The 15,978-nt window shown below is 42.6% G+C and overlaps 1 protein-coding gene across 7 annotated transcripts in view; it reads right to left on the bottom strand.

The window, feature by feature from the left end:
* Positions 1 to 15,978, bottom strand: part of LOC115168486 (dedicator of cytokinesis protein 3) — an 84,129-nt gene that overhangs the window by 50,088 nt on the left and 18,063 nt on the right. For all 7 annotated transcript variants that reach the window (XM_029723815.1, XM_029723818.1, XM_029723820.1 and 4 more), the window contains exons 2-3: positions 10,095 to 10,178; positions 9,877 to 9,917 (exon numbers count right to left, since the gene is read on the bottom strand). In XM_029723815.1, coding sequence (XP_029579675.1) covers positions 9,877 to 9,917; positions 10,095 to 10,178 — 125 coding nt within the window. The remainder of the gene's footprint in view (positions 1 to 9,876; positions 9,918 to 10,094; positions 10,179 to 15,978) is intronic.

Raw genomic sequence — 15,978 nt, 5'->3', positions numbered from 1 at the left:
CTATCTTAGGATGAATGCACTTAGTGTAAGTCACTCTGGATAAGAGCATCTACTAAATCAGTGGTTCCCAACATTTTTTGGTTAGTAGCACAAACTGAATTTTGCTCTGACTGGCGTACTCCTGAAGTACCCCCTCCTGTGCATTTTACCAGTAGGTCTATGGTCTCAAGAGTCTTCTTAAGTACTGTACCTCCTGTGGATAGGCGAAGTACACCCAGGGGTCCTTGTACCCCCGGTTGGGAACTACTGTGCGAAATGACTAAAATGTTAATGTAAAATGTAATGATACCATAGAAAAAAAGAAGATGAATACCTGAAAGTAATGTGGTCAGCCTGACAAAGAGACACTTAGTAATCAAAACATTGCTATTAATATCTAGGATCATTTTAGCAGCTGTAAGGGTATTTTCTTTTTACTGTACCTATCTAGGCCTTGTGTTAATCGAGCTCAATCTGGAGGAGAAGTGTGCCAGTTTACATGGAGCTGCATGTGAGAACAACAGCTGAGCAGGCTCTCTGGAGGGGATGGCAGGAGATACTTGCTAGTTCAGACCACATCCTCCTCCCCTCTAACTCTCATCTCCCAGCTAAACACAAACTGCTGAAGGCTTTTATCTTAGATGCTCCAACATATTCTCCTCTTACACTCATGTAGGGTGGCAAAATTCTGGGAACTTTCAATAAATTCCCTGGTTTTCCCGAAATCTTGGTTGGAGGTCTCTGGATTTCATGCATATTCCATCCTGATTCAGGGAACCATCCAACTGGGATTTCGGGAAAACCAGGTCATTTAAATTCCAGGAATTTAACAGCCCTATACTCATCTCATTGGAAGAGAGATGAATGGTGAAAAGTACACTTGATGCCACAATATAGGCCTCTTTGTATGAGCGGTGTAACACTTTGGGCTTTGTGGGTGTGGAGTCAGGCGCAGGAAGCAGGAAAATGTTTGGTACAATATGTAATTTAATAAGTACCGAAAACCGAGGAAATATGTCCAAACACAACAGGGCGAAACAATAACCCCGAAGTCCAAAATACATGTACCACAAAACATACAAAGTGAGAACACGTAACAAGCCCGCACACAGAACAGGTGGAGAGGCGGGCTTAAATAATAAAACTAATTACTAATGGAAAACAGGTGTAACTCATAAAGACATAACTAACAGAAAAACGAAAAAGGGATCGATGACAGCTAGTAGGCCGGTGACGACGACCGCCGAGCGCCACCCGAACAGGGAGAGGAACCGCCCTCGGCAGTAGTCGTGACAGCGGTAAAACACTTGTGGCTGTATTTTAACAAACCTAATGCAACGGTAAATCTAAGTGCAGGCGGAAGCGGGGTGTGTCAGAAATATTTTTGCTGTTTTCACTACCACAATTACCCGCGCACTGACTGGCGTTGTGGGTGTGTCGAGGCTTGGCTCCTCGCCGGCCAATCTGAACGTCCTCCTTTATGTGTCACGATTCCTACCGACGGTGGCGCCCCCTCCTGCTCGGGTGGCGCTCGGCGGTCGTCGTCACCGGCCTATTAGCTACCACCGATTCCCTTTTTGTTGTTCCCTTTTTTTATGTTTTCTCACCTGCCCTGAGTTAGTCATTAGGAGGGCTATTTAGTTCAGCTGGCCCGCTCCCTATTGTGCGGGATTGTCCTTCTGTGTGTCGACTGCGTTTTGTTCGACTGTGCTTGTCAAGTGTATTTTCCCTGTTGTTGGGAGACCTTTTATTTTGTACATGTGGTTTTATTAAAATTACCACACAGTGTTCGCTGCTTCCTGCGCTTCTTTCCGCCAAACCACAGACAAGCCGTTACATTATGGTACCTTTTAATGTATTACCTTGGAATTAACTCCAATTCAGATGTTAGTCCATTATAGGTTCTTAAATGGATTACAGAATACAGAAATGAAAAAAAAAATGTAGACCTATCTTTGTTAAATATGTTAACTTGAACCCATTTGTTCTAAGGAATCACATGGCATTCACACTGATACAGGGGCTAAATCAAATAAAAGTTTATTTGTCATGTGCGCCGAATGCAACAGGTGTAGACGTTACAGTGAAATGCTTACTTGCAAGCCCTACCAACAGTGCAATTTTTAAGTAACAAATAGGTATTTGGTGATCAATAGATAAGTAAAGAAATAAAAAACAACAGTAAAAAGATAGTGAATAATAACAGAAGCGAGGCTATATATAGTAGCGAGGCTATAACAGTAGCGAGGCTATATACCGGCACCGGTTAGTCGGGCTAATGGAGGTAGTATGTACAGTTGAAGTCGGAAGTTTACATACACTTAGGTTGGAGTCATTAAAACTTGTTTTTTAACTTCCCTGGGCTAGGTGGGACGCTTGACCCTAGTCAACAGCCAGTGGAATCGCGTGGCGCGAAATAGAAATACCTCAAAAATGCTATAACTTCAATTTCTCAAACATGACTATTTTACACCATTTTAAAGACAAGACTCTTGTTAATCTAACCACATTGTCCGATTTCAAAAAGGCTTTACAGCAAAAGCAAAACATTAGATTATGTCAGGAGAGTACCCTGCCAAAAATAATCACACAGCCATTTTCAAAGCAAGCATATATGTCACAAAAACCAAAACCACAGCTAAATGCAGCACTAACCTTTGATGATCTTCATCAGATGACACTCCTAGGACATTATGTTATACAATACATGCATGTTTTGTTCAATCAAGTTCATATTTATATCAAAAAACAGCTTTTTACATTAGCATGTGATGTTCAGAACTAGCATACCCACCGAAAACTTCCGGTGAATTTACTAAATTACTCATGATAAACGTTCACAAAATACATAACAATTATTTCAAGAATTATAGATACAGAACTCATTTATGCAATCGCGGTGTCAGATTTTAAAATAGCTTTTCGGCGAAAGCACATTTTGCAATATTCTGAGTACATAGCCCGGCCATCACGGCTAGCTATTTTGACACCCACCAAGTTTGGGACAACCTAAACTCAGAATTACTATTAGAAAAATTGGATTACCTTTGCTGTTCTTCGTCAGAATGCACTCCCAGGACTTCTACTTCAACAACAAATGTTGTTTTGGTTCCAAATAATCCATAGTTATATTCAAATAGCTCCGTTTTGTTCTTGCGTTAAGGTCACTATCCGAAGGGTGATGCGCGAGCTCATTTTGTGACAAAAAATGTCTAAATATTCCATTACCGTACTTAGAAGCATGTCAAACGCTGTTTAAAATCTATTTTTATGCTATTTTTCTCGTGAAATAGCGATAATATTCCAACCGGGCGACGTTGTATTCATTCAAAGGTTGAAAGAAAAAAATTGAGAATTCTCATGAACGCGCATCTCCAGTGTCACTGTCCCCAGGCTGACCACTCACAAATACTCCTGATGTTCTTCGCCCAGAGACAGCAGACACCCCATTACACTTTCTGGCGGCTTGAGAGAGCCAATGGGAGCCTTAGAAAGTGTCACGTTACAGCACAGATGTTGTATTTTTGATAGAGATGGAACAAAAGGACAACAAATTGTCAGACAGGGCACTTCCTGTATGGAATCTTCTCAGGTTTTGGCCTGCCATATGAGTTCTGTTATACTCACAGACACCATCCAAACAGTTTTAGAAACGTTAGAGTGTTTTCTATCCAAATCTACTAATTATATGCATATTCTAGTTTCTGGGCAGGAGTAGTAACCAGATTAAATCGGGTACGTTTTTTATCCAGATGTGCAAATACTGCCCCCTAGCCCCAACAGGTTTTAACCACTCCACAAATTTCTTGCTAACAAACTATAGTTTTGGCAAGTCGATTAGATAATTTACTTTGTGCATGACACAAGTCATTTTTACAACAATTGTTTACAGACAGATTATTTCACTTACAATTCACTGTATCACAATTCCAGTGGGTCAGAAGTTTACATACACTAAGTTGACTGTGCCTTTCAACAGTTTGGAAAATTCCAGAAAATGATGTCATGGCTTTAGAAGCTTCTGATAGGCTAATTGACATCATTTGAGTTAATTGGAGGTGTACCTGTGGATGTATTTCAAGGCCTACCTTCAAACTCAGTTCCTCTTTGCTTGACATCATGGGAAAATCTAAAGAAATCAGCCAAGACATCAGAAACAAAATTGTAGACCTCCACAAGTCTGGTTCATCCTTGGGAGCAATTTCCAAACACCTGAAGGTACCACGTTCATCTGCACAAACAATAGTACGCAAGTATAAACACCATGGGACCACGCAGCCGTCATACCACTCAGGAAGGAAACACATTCTGTCTCCTAGAGATGAACATACTTTGGTGCGAAAAGTGCAAATAAATCCCAGAACAACAGCAAAGGACCTTGTGAAGATGCTGGAGGAAACAGGTACAAAAGTATCTATATCCACAGTAAAACGAGTCCTATATCGACATAACCTGAAAGGCTGCTCAGCAAGGAAGAAGGCACTGCTCCAAAACCACCATATAAAAGCCAGACTACGGTTTGCAACTACACATGGGGGCAAAGATCATACTTTGTGGAGAAATGTCCTCTGGTCTGATGAAACAAAAATAGAACTGTTTGGCCATAATGACCATCGTTATGTTTGGAGGAAAAAGGGGGAGGCTTCCAAGCCGAAGAACACCATCCCAACCGTGAAGCAAGGGGATGGCAGCACCATGTTGTGGGGGTGCTTTGCTGCAGGAGGGACTGGTGCACTTCTCAAAATAGATGGCATCATGAGGTAGGAAAATTATGTGGATATATTGAAGCAACATCTCAAGACATCAGTCAGGAAGTTAAAGCTAGGTCGCAAATGGGTTTTAAAAATGAACAATGACGCCAAGCATATTTCCAAAGATGTGGCAAAATGGCTTAAGGACAACAAAGTCAAGGTATTGGAGTGGCCATCACAAAGCCCTGACCTCAATCCTATAGAAAATTTGTTGGCAGAACTGAAAAAGCGTGTGTGAGCAAGGAGGCCTACAAACCTGACTCAGTTACACCAGCTCTGTCAGGAGGAATGGGCCAAAATTCCCCCAACTTATTGTGGGAAGCTTGTGGAAGGCTACCCAAAACGTTTGACCCAAGTTAAACAATTTAACGGCAATGCTACTAAATACTAATTGAGTGTATGTAAACTTCTAACCCACTGGGAATGTGATGAAAGAAATAAAAGCTGAAATAAATCACTCTCTACTAGTATTCTGAAGTTTCACATTCTTAAAATAAAGTGGTGATTCTACCTGACCTAAGACAGGGAATTTTTACTAGGATTAAATGTCAGGAATTGTGAAAAACTGATTTTAAATGTATTTGGCTAAGGTGTATGTAAACTTCTGACTTCAACTGTACATGTAGGTATGGTTAAAGTGACTATGCATATATGGTAAACGGAGAGTAGCAGTAGCGTAAAAGAGGGGTTGTCGGGTGGTGGGACACAATGCAGATAGTCCGGGTAGCCAATGTCCGGGGGCAACAGTTAGTCAGGCTAATTGAGGTAGTATGTACATGAATGTATAGTTAAAGTGACTATGCATATATTGTAAACAGAGAGTAGCAGCGGTGTAAAGAGGGGTTGGGGGGGACAATGCAAATAGTCCGGGTAGCCATTTGATTACCAGTTCAGGAGTCTTATGGCTCGGGGGTAAAATCTGTTGAGAAGCCTTTTGGTCCTAGAGTTGGTGCTCCGGTACCACTTGCCATGCGGTAGTAGAGAGAACAGTCCATGACTGGGGTGGGTGGGGTCTTCGACAATTTTTAGGGCCTTTCTCTGACACCGCCTGATGTAGAGGTCCTGGATGGCAGGCAGCTTAGCTCCAGTGATGTACTGAGCCGTACGCACTACCCTCTCTAGTGCCTTGCGGTTGGAGGCCGAGCAGTTGCTGTACCAGGCAGTGATGCAACCAGTCAGGATGCTCTCGATGTTGCAGATGTAGAACCTTTTGTGGATCTGAGGACCCATGCCAAATCTTTTTAGTTTCCTGAGGGGGAATAGGCTTTGTCGTGCCCTCTTTACGACAGTCTTGGTGTGTTTGGACCATTCTAGTTCATTGGTGATGTGGACACCAAGGAACTTGAAGCTCTCAACCTTCTCCACTACAGCCCCGTCGATGAGAATGGGGGCGTGCTCGGTCCTCCTTTTCCTGTAGTCCACAATCATCTCCTTAGTCTTGGTTACGTTGAGGGATAAGTTGTTATTCTGGCACCACCTGGCCAGGTCTCTGACCTCCTCCCTATAGGCTGTCTTGTTGTTGTCGGTGATCAGGCCTACCACTGTTGTGTTGTCTGCAAACTTAATGATGGTGTTGGAGTCGTACCTGGCCACGCAGTCATGGGTGAACAGGGAGTACAGGAGGGGACTGAGCTTGCACCCTTGAGGGGCCCCCCGTGTTGAGGATCAGTGTGGCAGATGTGTTGCTACCTACCCTCACCACCTGGGGATGGCCCGTCAGGAAGTCCAAGATCCAGTTGCAGAGGGAGGTGTTTAGTCCCAGGATCCTTAGCTTAGTGATGAGCTTTGAGGGTACTATGGTGTTGAACGCTGAGCTGTAGTCCATGAATAGCCTTCTCATGTAGGTGTTCCTTTTGTCCAGGTGGGAAAGGGCAGTGTGGAGTGCAATAGAGATTGCATCATCTGTGGATCTGTTTGGGCAGTATGCAAATTGGAGCGGGTCTAGGGTTTCTTGGATAATGGTGTTGATGTGAGCCATTACCAGCCTTTCAAAGCACTTCATGGCTACGGACGTGAATGTTGACCTGTTTAAAAGGTCTTACTCACGTCGGCTACGGAGAGCGTGATCACACAGTCATCCGGAACAGCTGTTGCTCTCATGCATGCCTCAGTGTTGCTTGCCTCGTAGCGAGCATAGAAGTGATTTAGCTCATCTGGTAGGCTTGTGTCACTGGGCAGCTCGTGGCTGTGCTTCCCTTTGTAGTCTGTAATAGTTTGCAAGCCCTGTCACATAAGACGAGCGTCGGAGCCGGTGTAGTACGATTCAATCTTAGCACTGTATTGGCGCTTTGCCTGTTTGATGGTTCGTCTGAGGGCATATCAGGATTTCTTATGCTTCCGGGTTAGAGTCCAGCTCCTTGAAAGCAGCAGCTCTACCCTTTAGCTCAGTGCGAATGTTGCCTGTAATTCATGGCTTCTGTTTGGGGTATGCACGTACAGTCACTGTGGGGACGACGACCTCGATGCACTTATTGATAAAGCCAGTGACTGATGAGGTGTCCTCCTCAATGCAATCAGAAGAATCCCGGAACATATTCCAGCCTGTGATAGCAAAACAGTCCTGTAGTTTAGCATCTGCTTCATCTGACCACTTTTTTATAGACCGAGTCATTAGTGCTTCCTGCTTTAATTTTAGCTTGTAAGCAGGAATCAGGAGGATAGAATTGTGGTCAGATTTACCAAATGGAGGGCGAGGGAGAGCTTTGTACGCATCTCTGTGTGTGGAGTAAAGGTGATCTAGAATTGTTTTCTCTCTGGTTGCACATTTAACATATTGATAGAAAATAGGTAAAACTGATTTAACTTTCCCTGCATTACAGTCCCAGGCCATTAGGAGCGCCACCTCTGGGTGAGCGGTTTCCTGTTTGCTTATTTCCTTATACAGCTGACTGAGTGTGGTCTTAGTGCCAGCGTCCGTCTGTGGTGGTAAGTAAACAGCCACGAAAAGGACAGATGAAATCTCTCTTGGCAAATAGTGTGGTCTACAGTTTATCATAAGATACTCTATTTCAGAACAGCAAAATCTAGTGACTTCCTCAGATTCCGTGCACCAGCTGTTGTTTACAAATATGCACGGTCTGTGTGCTGATCTATCTAGCCGGTGCAGCGTATATCCTGCTCGCTTAATATTCATGTCATCATTCAGCCACGATTCCGTGAAACATAAGATGTTACAGTTTTTGATGTCCTGTTGGTAGGATATTCGTGATCGTACCTCGTCTAATTTATTGTCCAATGATTGTACGTTGCCGAGTAATATTGACGGTAACGGCAGCTTTCCCACTCGCCTTCTCTGGATCCTTACGAGGCACCTAGACCTATTGTAAATTGCATTATTGCTGAGCATGGACCAGCCAAACATTGTCAATAAGCAAAATTACATGAATTATTGATGAGGCCTAAAAAGATAATGAATAATTCTAATAAAATTCTAAACAAAAGAACAACTTGTTTTAAATAGGCTATGTCTCACTCACAGGCACCATAATTTCTCCCCTTGGGCATATAACATTAAAACAACGCAGAATATGGAGGGTTTTACGCACATCCAAACTTTTCACAGTTGCTGGACAAAGATCCAATATAAACAGAAAGGGAGAATGTCCACTCCCCGTTATACTGCTCCCAAATAGGCCTGTTTTCTGAACATAATCGGAACCATTTTACAGATCAGATCGCATTCACACATCTCCAAGAGTTGCATTGCAAGCACGCCACGGACATTGTCACCATAAAATCAGGAAAGTGAATCATTCTAATAAGTTTGGTTGTAATAAAATTAAACAAAAAACAAGCTGTGTTTTTTATTAATTAACAAAAACAACAAGAAATGCATGTAAAATCTCATGATATCATAGAATCTCAAGGATCTAAAAGACATGCGTTGCCTTTGTTATAGTAGGTCTAAGGGAGGGCTTGGGTTCTGAACATATGAAACAGAAAACAAGCTATTTTGACAGGTTACAGATAACTTCTAAATACGAGGTTCACCGGAATTCACCGAGGTTCACCGGAATTCACCGAGGTTCACCGGAATTCACCGAGGTTCTCATCTTTTGTTTCGAGATGGACATAGACACATAGCCTACATCATGGAGCGGGTTTTACGCACGTCCAAAACGGGACCTGCATGGCAAAAATAATGTTGGCCTGCCTACAATACATAGATAAAAAGGGAATGTCAGCTCACTGTTTAACTCCTCTCAAACTTGATATTTTAATAAAGCTTTGGGGATTAAGATGTATTTCCCAGCGGTCTCAGGAGCCAACCCCTTCCTTTATCGACAGTCTTGGCTACTTCGCGATTGCATTGGGCAGACAAAACAAGCCTTCATTGAGAAGAGAGGAGGCTATGCTTGCTTTTTCATCATATCAAACGAAATGGGTTTCTAAATAAGGAGTATACAGGAACAAAAAGCACTACTCGCATATGGGCAGTGTGCGTCACGGTTGGATAGGCTGTGTTTCTGCTGTCCAAATTCATTGCCATAACCAACTGCGTTACCACTAAAACCAGCTTTTGGTTGGTCTTAAATATCCACATCAGCGCTGCCTGACATTAGCACTTTGGATCATGTTTTTAAGGATACACTATATAGGAACAGTTTATCCGTTTTTCAGGAACTGACATACTGTAAGACAGGTAAATTGCGAACCTGGCGTTAGGGCTGGAAAATGTCAGTGCGCCAGTTTTTACATGACAAAATTGCAAACTAACCTGCATTTGACACTGGCACTGCCTAACACCAGACAAAAGTCGAGCCCTTGCTTTGTAGTAAATTAATAGTATATGTGGGTGGCTCTGTAAGGTGGTGAACTGAGAAAATAAATTGTGTAACTCTTATTGTACGTTAACCACTACTCGTCCAATACAACGCCTCCACAAATCTAAATGTGTATTGTATTCTTTGCTGCATAGAGGAAAGAGAGACGAAATATCCTTGATTGCACCTAACAACACATACTAATTGCTGAACCCAAACATGCTTACTTTTCTTAGCGTTGTTGTGCTGGTATGGAGGTTTTCATTAGGAATCACGTTGCTGTAAATAAATAACTTCAAACAAACGATGTCTGATAGCTGCCTGGTCTAAAAGGACCACTCTGCATAATGAAGAGAATATGATTGATTGATTGATATGTTTACCTTGATGGAAGGCTTCTTGGTGGAAAACCCTCTGTACCAGCCTAAAGACAGATTAAAGATGCATATCAACCAGCTGAACAAGGACTATGACTATTACCCCTAATACACATACACACACTTTGAACTTGAAGTGCTGTCTTTAGATTAAGGTAAAGTGGTTAAACTTTACAATGTTACTCACTAGTATTCTCTATAAAGGGTTACTCAGCAGCTCTTACCTTCAGTCTTCTCCAGGATCTGCACAGTCTCTCCGATCTCCAGAACCAGGGCCTGACATACTGAGCTCCGGAAGTTGCAGATCACTGTGAGGAGAAAGTAAAGGGTCAACAATGTTACATTCATGAAGTCATCTCCGTTTCTGCTGTAGCCAACATGTTGTCAAGGTAAAGTTGTGACACTGTTTTTTTGTGATCAATTGTTTATTTTTCAGTGAAAAGAGATTTCTCAAAGATCAAATTACACAAAGCTCCGTTCATCACTACATCCCTTTCCCGCATATAGAAACATCAGGTAGACAGGTACCCAGCCTGAGGATGAGATACAGTACCCTGTCCTTGGCTTTGTCCTTATGTTACTTTCCACAAGATGCATCCCTCCCCATCAATGTCATGTGTTTTGGTTTGTCGCTTTGCATTGATCACAGCTTTTTTTTATGTTATGTGCAAACATCTAAACAACACAGCTCACCCAACTGTAAACAGGCTCCCCTCCCTTAAGAGTGTAGGCATTTTAATAGGCAATTCATTATTAAACAGTCCTGATTTTAATGCAATGTTAAGTTAATTACACTGTCTCCAAATGTAGACCCCACACACAAAGCACACATTCTGCTGCTAAGTAGAAGGGGTAAAAGCTCCTCCATCATATATGTTTATTTGCATAAATCTTCCATGCTGAATTGAACTGTGTGCCGACAATGTGTTCTTGCAGCAGCATAAATTCAACCAATGACCTTAAAATTATACAGAGTACTGCGGGCTGAATATTAACATGTTTATACATTAAATACATGCTTTATCATGTGGACAAATATTCTGCCTCCATTGTGCTGTGTTATGGAGAAAATGGGGGTACAAGTTTGTAGTAACTGCAAAAAGTTACAGTGAAACCAAGGTGTCACGTGTGCTCCCTCTCCGGCCTCTGGGTCACCAGGCTGCTGGTTATGGCGCACACCTGTCACCATCGTTATGCGCATCAGCGCATTATGACACTCACCTGGACTCCATCACCTCCTTGATTACCTGCCCTATATACAGCAGAAGTCAGAAGTTTACATACACTTAGGTTGAAGTGATTAAAACTCGTTTTTCAACCACTCCACAAATTTTTGGTTAACAAACTATAGTTTTGGCAAGTCGGTTAGGACATCTACTTTGTGCATGACACAAGTCATTTTTCCAACAATTGTTTACAGATTATTTCACTTATAATTCACTGTATCACAATTCCAGTGGGTCAGAAGTTTACATACACTAAGTTGACTGTGCCTTTTAACAGCTTGGAAAATTCCAGAAAATGATGTCATGGCTTTAGAAGCTTCTGATAGGCTAATTGACATCATTTAAGTCAATTGGAGGTGTACCTGTGGATGTATTTCAAGACCTACCTTCAAACTCAGTTCCTCTTTGCTTGACATCATGGGAAAGTCAAAAGAAATCAGACAAGACCTCAGAAAAAAATAGTAGACCTCCACAAGTCTGGTTCATCCTTGGGGGCAATTTCCAAATGCCTGAATGTACCACGTTCATCTGTACAAACAATAGTATGCAAGTATAAACACCATGGGACCACGCAGTCGTCATACCGCTCAGGAAGGAGACGCGTTCTGTCTCCTAGAGATGAATGTACTTTAATGCAAAAAGTGCAAATCAATCCCAGAACAACAGCAAAGGACCTTGTGAAGATGCTAGAGGAAACAGGTACCAAAGTATCTATATCCACAGTAAAACAAGTCCTATGTCGACATAACCTGTAGGCCGCTCAGCAAGGAAGAAGGCACTGCTCCTAAACCGCCATAAAAAACCGCACATGGGGACAAAGATCGTACTTTTTGGAGAAATGTCCTCTGGTCTGATGAAACAAAAATAGAACTGTTTGGCCATAATGACCATTGTTATGTTTGGAGGAAAAGTGGGGATGCTTGCAAGCCGAAGAACACCATCCCAACCATGAAGCAAGGGGGTGGCAGCATCATGTTGTGGGGGTGCTTTGCTGCAGGAGGGACTGGTGCACTTCACAAAATAGATGGCATCATGAGGTAGGAAAATTATGTGGATATATTGAAGCAATATCTCAAGACATCAGTCAGGAAGTTAAAGCTAGGTCGCAAATGGGTTTTAAAAATTAACGATGACGCCAAGCATTGAAAAAGCGTGTGTGAGCAAGGAGGCCTAAAAACCTGACTCAGTTACACCAGCTCTGTCAGGAGGAATGGGCCAAAATTCACCCAACTTATTGTGGGAAGCTTGTGGAAGGCTACCCAAAACGTTTGACCCAAGTTAAACAATTTAAAGGCAATGCTACCAAATACTAATTGAGTGTATGTAAACTTCTGACCCACTGGGAATGTGATGAAAGAAATAAAAGCTGAAATAAATCATTCTCTCTACTAGTATTCTGACATTTCACATTCTTAAAATAAAGTGGTGATCCTAACTGACCTAAGACAGGGAATTTTTACTAGAATTAAATGTCAGGAATTGTTAAACTGAGTTTAAATGTACTTGACTAAGGTGTATGTAAACTTCTGACTTCAACTGTATGTCACTCCCTTATGTTCCTTCCCCAGGCGTCATTGTTTCAGTTCCCTGTCTGTGCGTTGTTCGTGTTTCTTGTTTTGAATTATGTTTCATTCATTTATTAAAGCACTCACTCCCTGAACATGCTTCCCGACTCTCAGCACACATCGTTACAGAATGACGCCTCACCAAAGGGAAGCATCAGGGAGTGTTTTTTTGTTTTAGTTTTGGCGGTGATGTCGGGTCCGTCTGTCAGAACCGAAGCTACCTGGATGGCCTCAGCCGGTTTGTTGGATTCCCATGCCTCGGTAGATTCGACGGGTTCCCCTGCCTCAGCTGGCTCGACGTGTTTCCATACCTCAGTGGGATCGATAGGCTCCCATGCTTCAGCGGGCTCGATAGGCTCCCATACCTGACGAACCGGCTCATCAGGCTCTCGTGCCTCAGCCGGTTCATGAGGTTTCTGCGCCTCAGCGGAGGCGTCCGGTCTGTTCCTGATCCCCGGGATTGACCCTGTGGTTGGCGTCCTGCGGCTGGGGTCAGCCGCGCCGGGGAGGGTGTACTGTCACTTATGCTCTCTCCGGCGCTCTAGGTCACCATGCTCCCGTGCCTCAGCTGGATCGACAGGCTCCCGCGCCATAGCAGAGGTGACTGGTCCGCTCCTGATCCCCGGGATCGTCATCTTGGTCTGCGTCCTGCGGCTGGAGCCACTCGTCGGGGAGGGGGTACTGTCACATGTGCTCCCTCTGGCGTCTAGGTCACCAGGCTGCTCATTATGGAGAACACCTGTCACCAGCGTTATGCGCATAATGACATTCACCTGGACTCCATCACCTCCTTGATTACCTGCCCTATATGTCACTCCCTTTGGTTTCTTACCCAGTCATCATTGTTTCTGTTTCTTGTCTGTGTGTCGTTTGTGTTTCTTGTTTTGTATTATGTTTCATTCATTTATTAAATTATTCACTCCCTGAACTTGCTTCCTGACTCCCAGCGCACTCATTACACAAGGAAAAAGGCAGTAACTGCCATCACTCACGTCTGTTACTGCCTTTTACCTTGGTTTCACTGAGCTCTGTGCTGCAGTGTCTACGGTTTACCTTGGTATTATTTACTGTTCTTTGCTGATACAAGTATCAAACTATGACACTGACAGCCATATATAAATATATGAACACAAGTTTGTTTTAAAAAATCGTCATGGAAATTCAGTGGGTGTACCAAGCAAGAAGGCAGTAACTGCCGTTTAGGGTCAAAGGTCACGGTCAATATAAATAAAAAATTACCTCAGTAAGACAACCACATCTCTGAGCAGCGTACAGTTAATTTGGCTGGACAATTTAAAAAAATTATAATAATTCAGTTTCACTCTGAGCAGTTACTACTCTTTTGCTTGATAGGGCAGTATAGTGTATTACCTTTAATGCCTCTAAATGGTATGTCAGTCGAGTAGCAGAGTAACTTAACAGCAGAACATAGCTGTAATGTCTACAAAGCCTCAGTACAAGACAAACATGTTTGACGATGACAGGGCTCCATTGATGATTCCAAAACCCACAAATGGTGGCCCTTGGAGGAGAGTTCCGTGTAAGTCATTATGCTAATGACCCAGTCAGGGGACCCAATGGGAGGGGGGGGGGGGCAGGGCGCCTGTTCTGTTTATGGGAAACAAGTGCTTAGTTCCTCTGCTATGGTAGCTATGGCAACAGATCACATACAAAACTGTAGGGGTTTCTTCAACGTATAACTGCTGCAGGGATCTTGTCATTTTAAAATGGCAGGAATATAGATGTGATGCAATCATGAGTACAGGGCATAGATCAGATGGGAGACAGAGATGGAGAAAGAGAGTGAGAGAGAGAGAGAGAATCTGAACATTAACCATCTAAAAGTGAGAAGAGAGAAAGAGACTTGTAGAGGGCTCGTCACCTTTTTTTAAAACTCTGCTTCAGGCCTATTACCAAACAGGGATAAACATTCTCTACTTACAAGTCCTCTTCTATTAACGTCCTCTAGTTAATTTAAATGGCTAAATTACAGTGGAACCATTATGAGAACCTCAACAGAGACACCCATGTCAGAACAAGATGGTACTGTTTCAATGTAGAGTGTGGCTTTATATCACAGACCATGTTGACACTACTCTCTCACTCTGATACACTCGCTGAAATCTGGAGCGAAGTTATCTCTAAAGCAAATGTCCAATTTCACCACTATTCCCCATATTTTGCCTCAAACGTATTTCACTATATAGGGAATTGAGTGTCATTTGAGACACAGACCCAAAAACAAGCAAACGAACAAATCTGCATTATTTAAAAGTATTGAACTCACTTCACTGTTCTATTACAGACCTACTGTATATGGTGATGTACTGTAATAATTGCCCCAAGCTGCTTTACTAGTAGCACACACTGTCTTTGATCAGAGGCCATAACCTTAATGGATCACATGGTCTGCACCAAAGTTCCCGGCCGTCAACACCCCAACAGTACAGTTACTTTACTTGGTGTGCAGTGTCACAATTACTCAAACAGTTGAGTTCAGCCAGTGTTCAGATGCTAACTGAAAATGTTGATGGTGTGAATAAGATACACTACGGTGTGTGATTAATTAGTCTTGTCGAAAGCAAGGCATTAGGGCTGCACGATATGGGCAAATAATCAAATTGTCACGCCCTGACCGTAGAGATCCTTATTATTCTCTATGTTTGGTTAGGTCAGGGTGTGACTCGGGTGGGGAAGTCTGTTTTTTGTTTCTTTGTTATGTGCCGAGTGTGGTTCCCAATCAGAGGCAGCTGTCTGTCGTTGTCTCTGATTGGGAATCATACTTAGGCAGCCTGTTTTCCACCTGTGTTTGTGGGAGGTTGTTTTCTGTTTAGCACCTGAGCCTGACAGAACTGTGCGCTTTTGTTTTTTCACCGTTTGTTATTTTGTTTGAGTGTGTTGTGAAATAAGTTATCATGAACACTTACCACGCTGCGCCTTGGTCCACTTCTCCTTCTTACGACGAGCGTTACACAAATTGCGATTTTCTTTTCTTTTTTAGCCAAATATTGTGATGGCGATTTTACTTGCGATTTTGATCAAAACACTGTGGGAATCATAGAATCGGAGTACTAATTTTATTTCTATGGTTGGTGTCGTTTGGCATGACAACTAATGAAAAACACAGGTATAGTAGAGGTTGTTGTGACAGGTTAGGATCCAAAGTGTTGGTCAGAGTTTCCCAGGGGACCCTTATTACATTTGAATGTTACATTCATGGCATAAAAAAAGGTGAAACGATGTGGATATTGCACATCATATTTTAATTTAGATTAAAATGTGATTAATTGTGCAGCCCTACAAGGCATTTTCACAAT

Source organism: Salmo trutta, chromosome 30 (assembly GCF_901001165.1).
Source record: "Salmo trutta chromosome 30, fSalTru1.1, whole genome shotgun sequence".
Taxonomy (NCBI): Eukaryota; Metazoa; Chordata; class Actinopteri; order Salmoniformes; family Salmonidae; genus Salmo; species Salmo trutta.
Note: the sequence above shows the minus strand (reverse complement) of the source record. Positions and strands in the feature narration are given on the sequence as shown.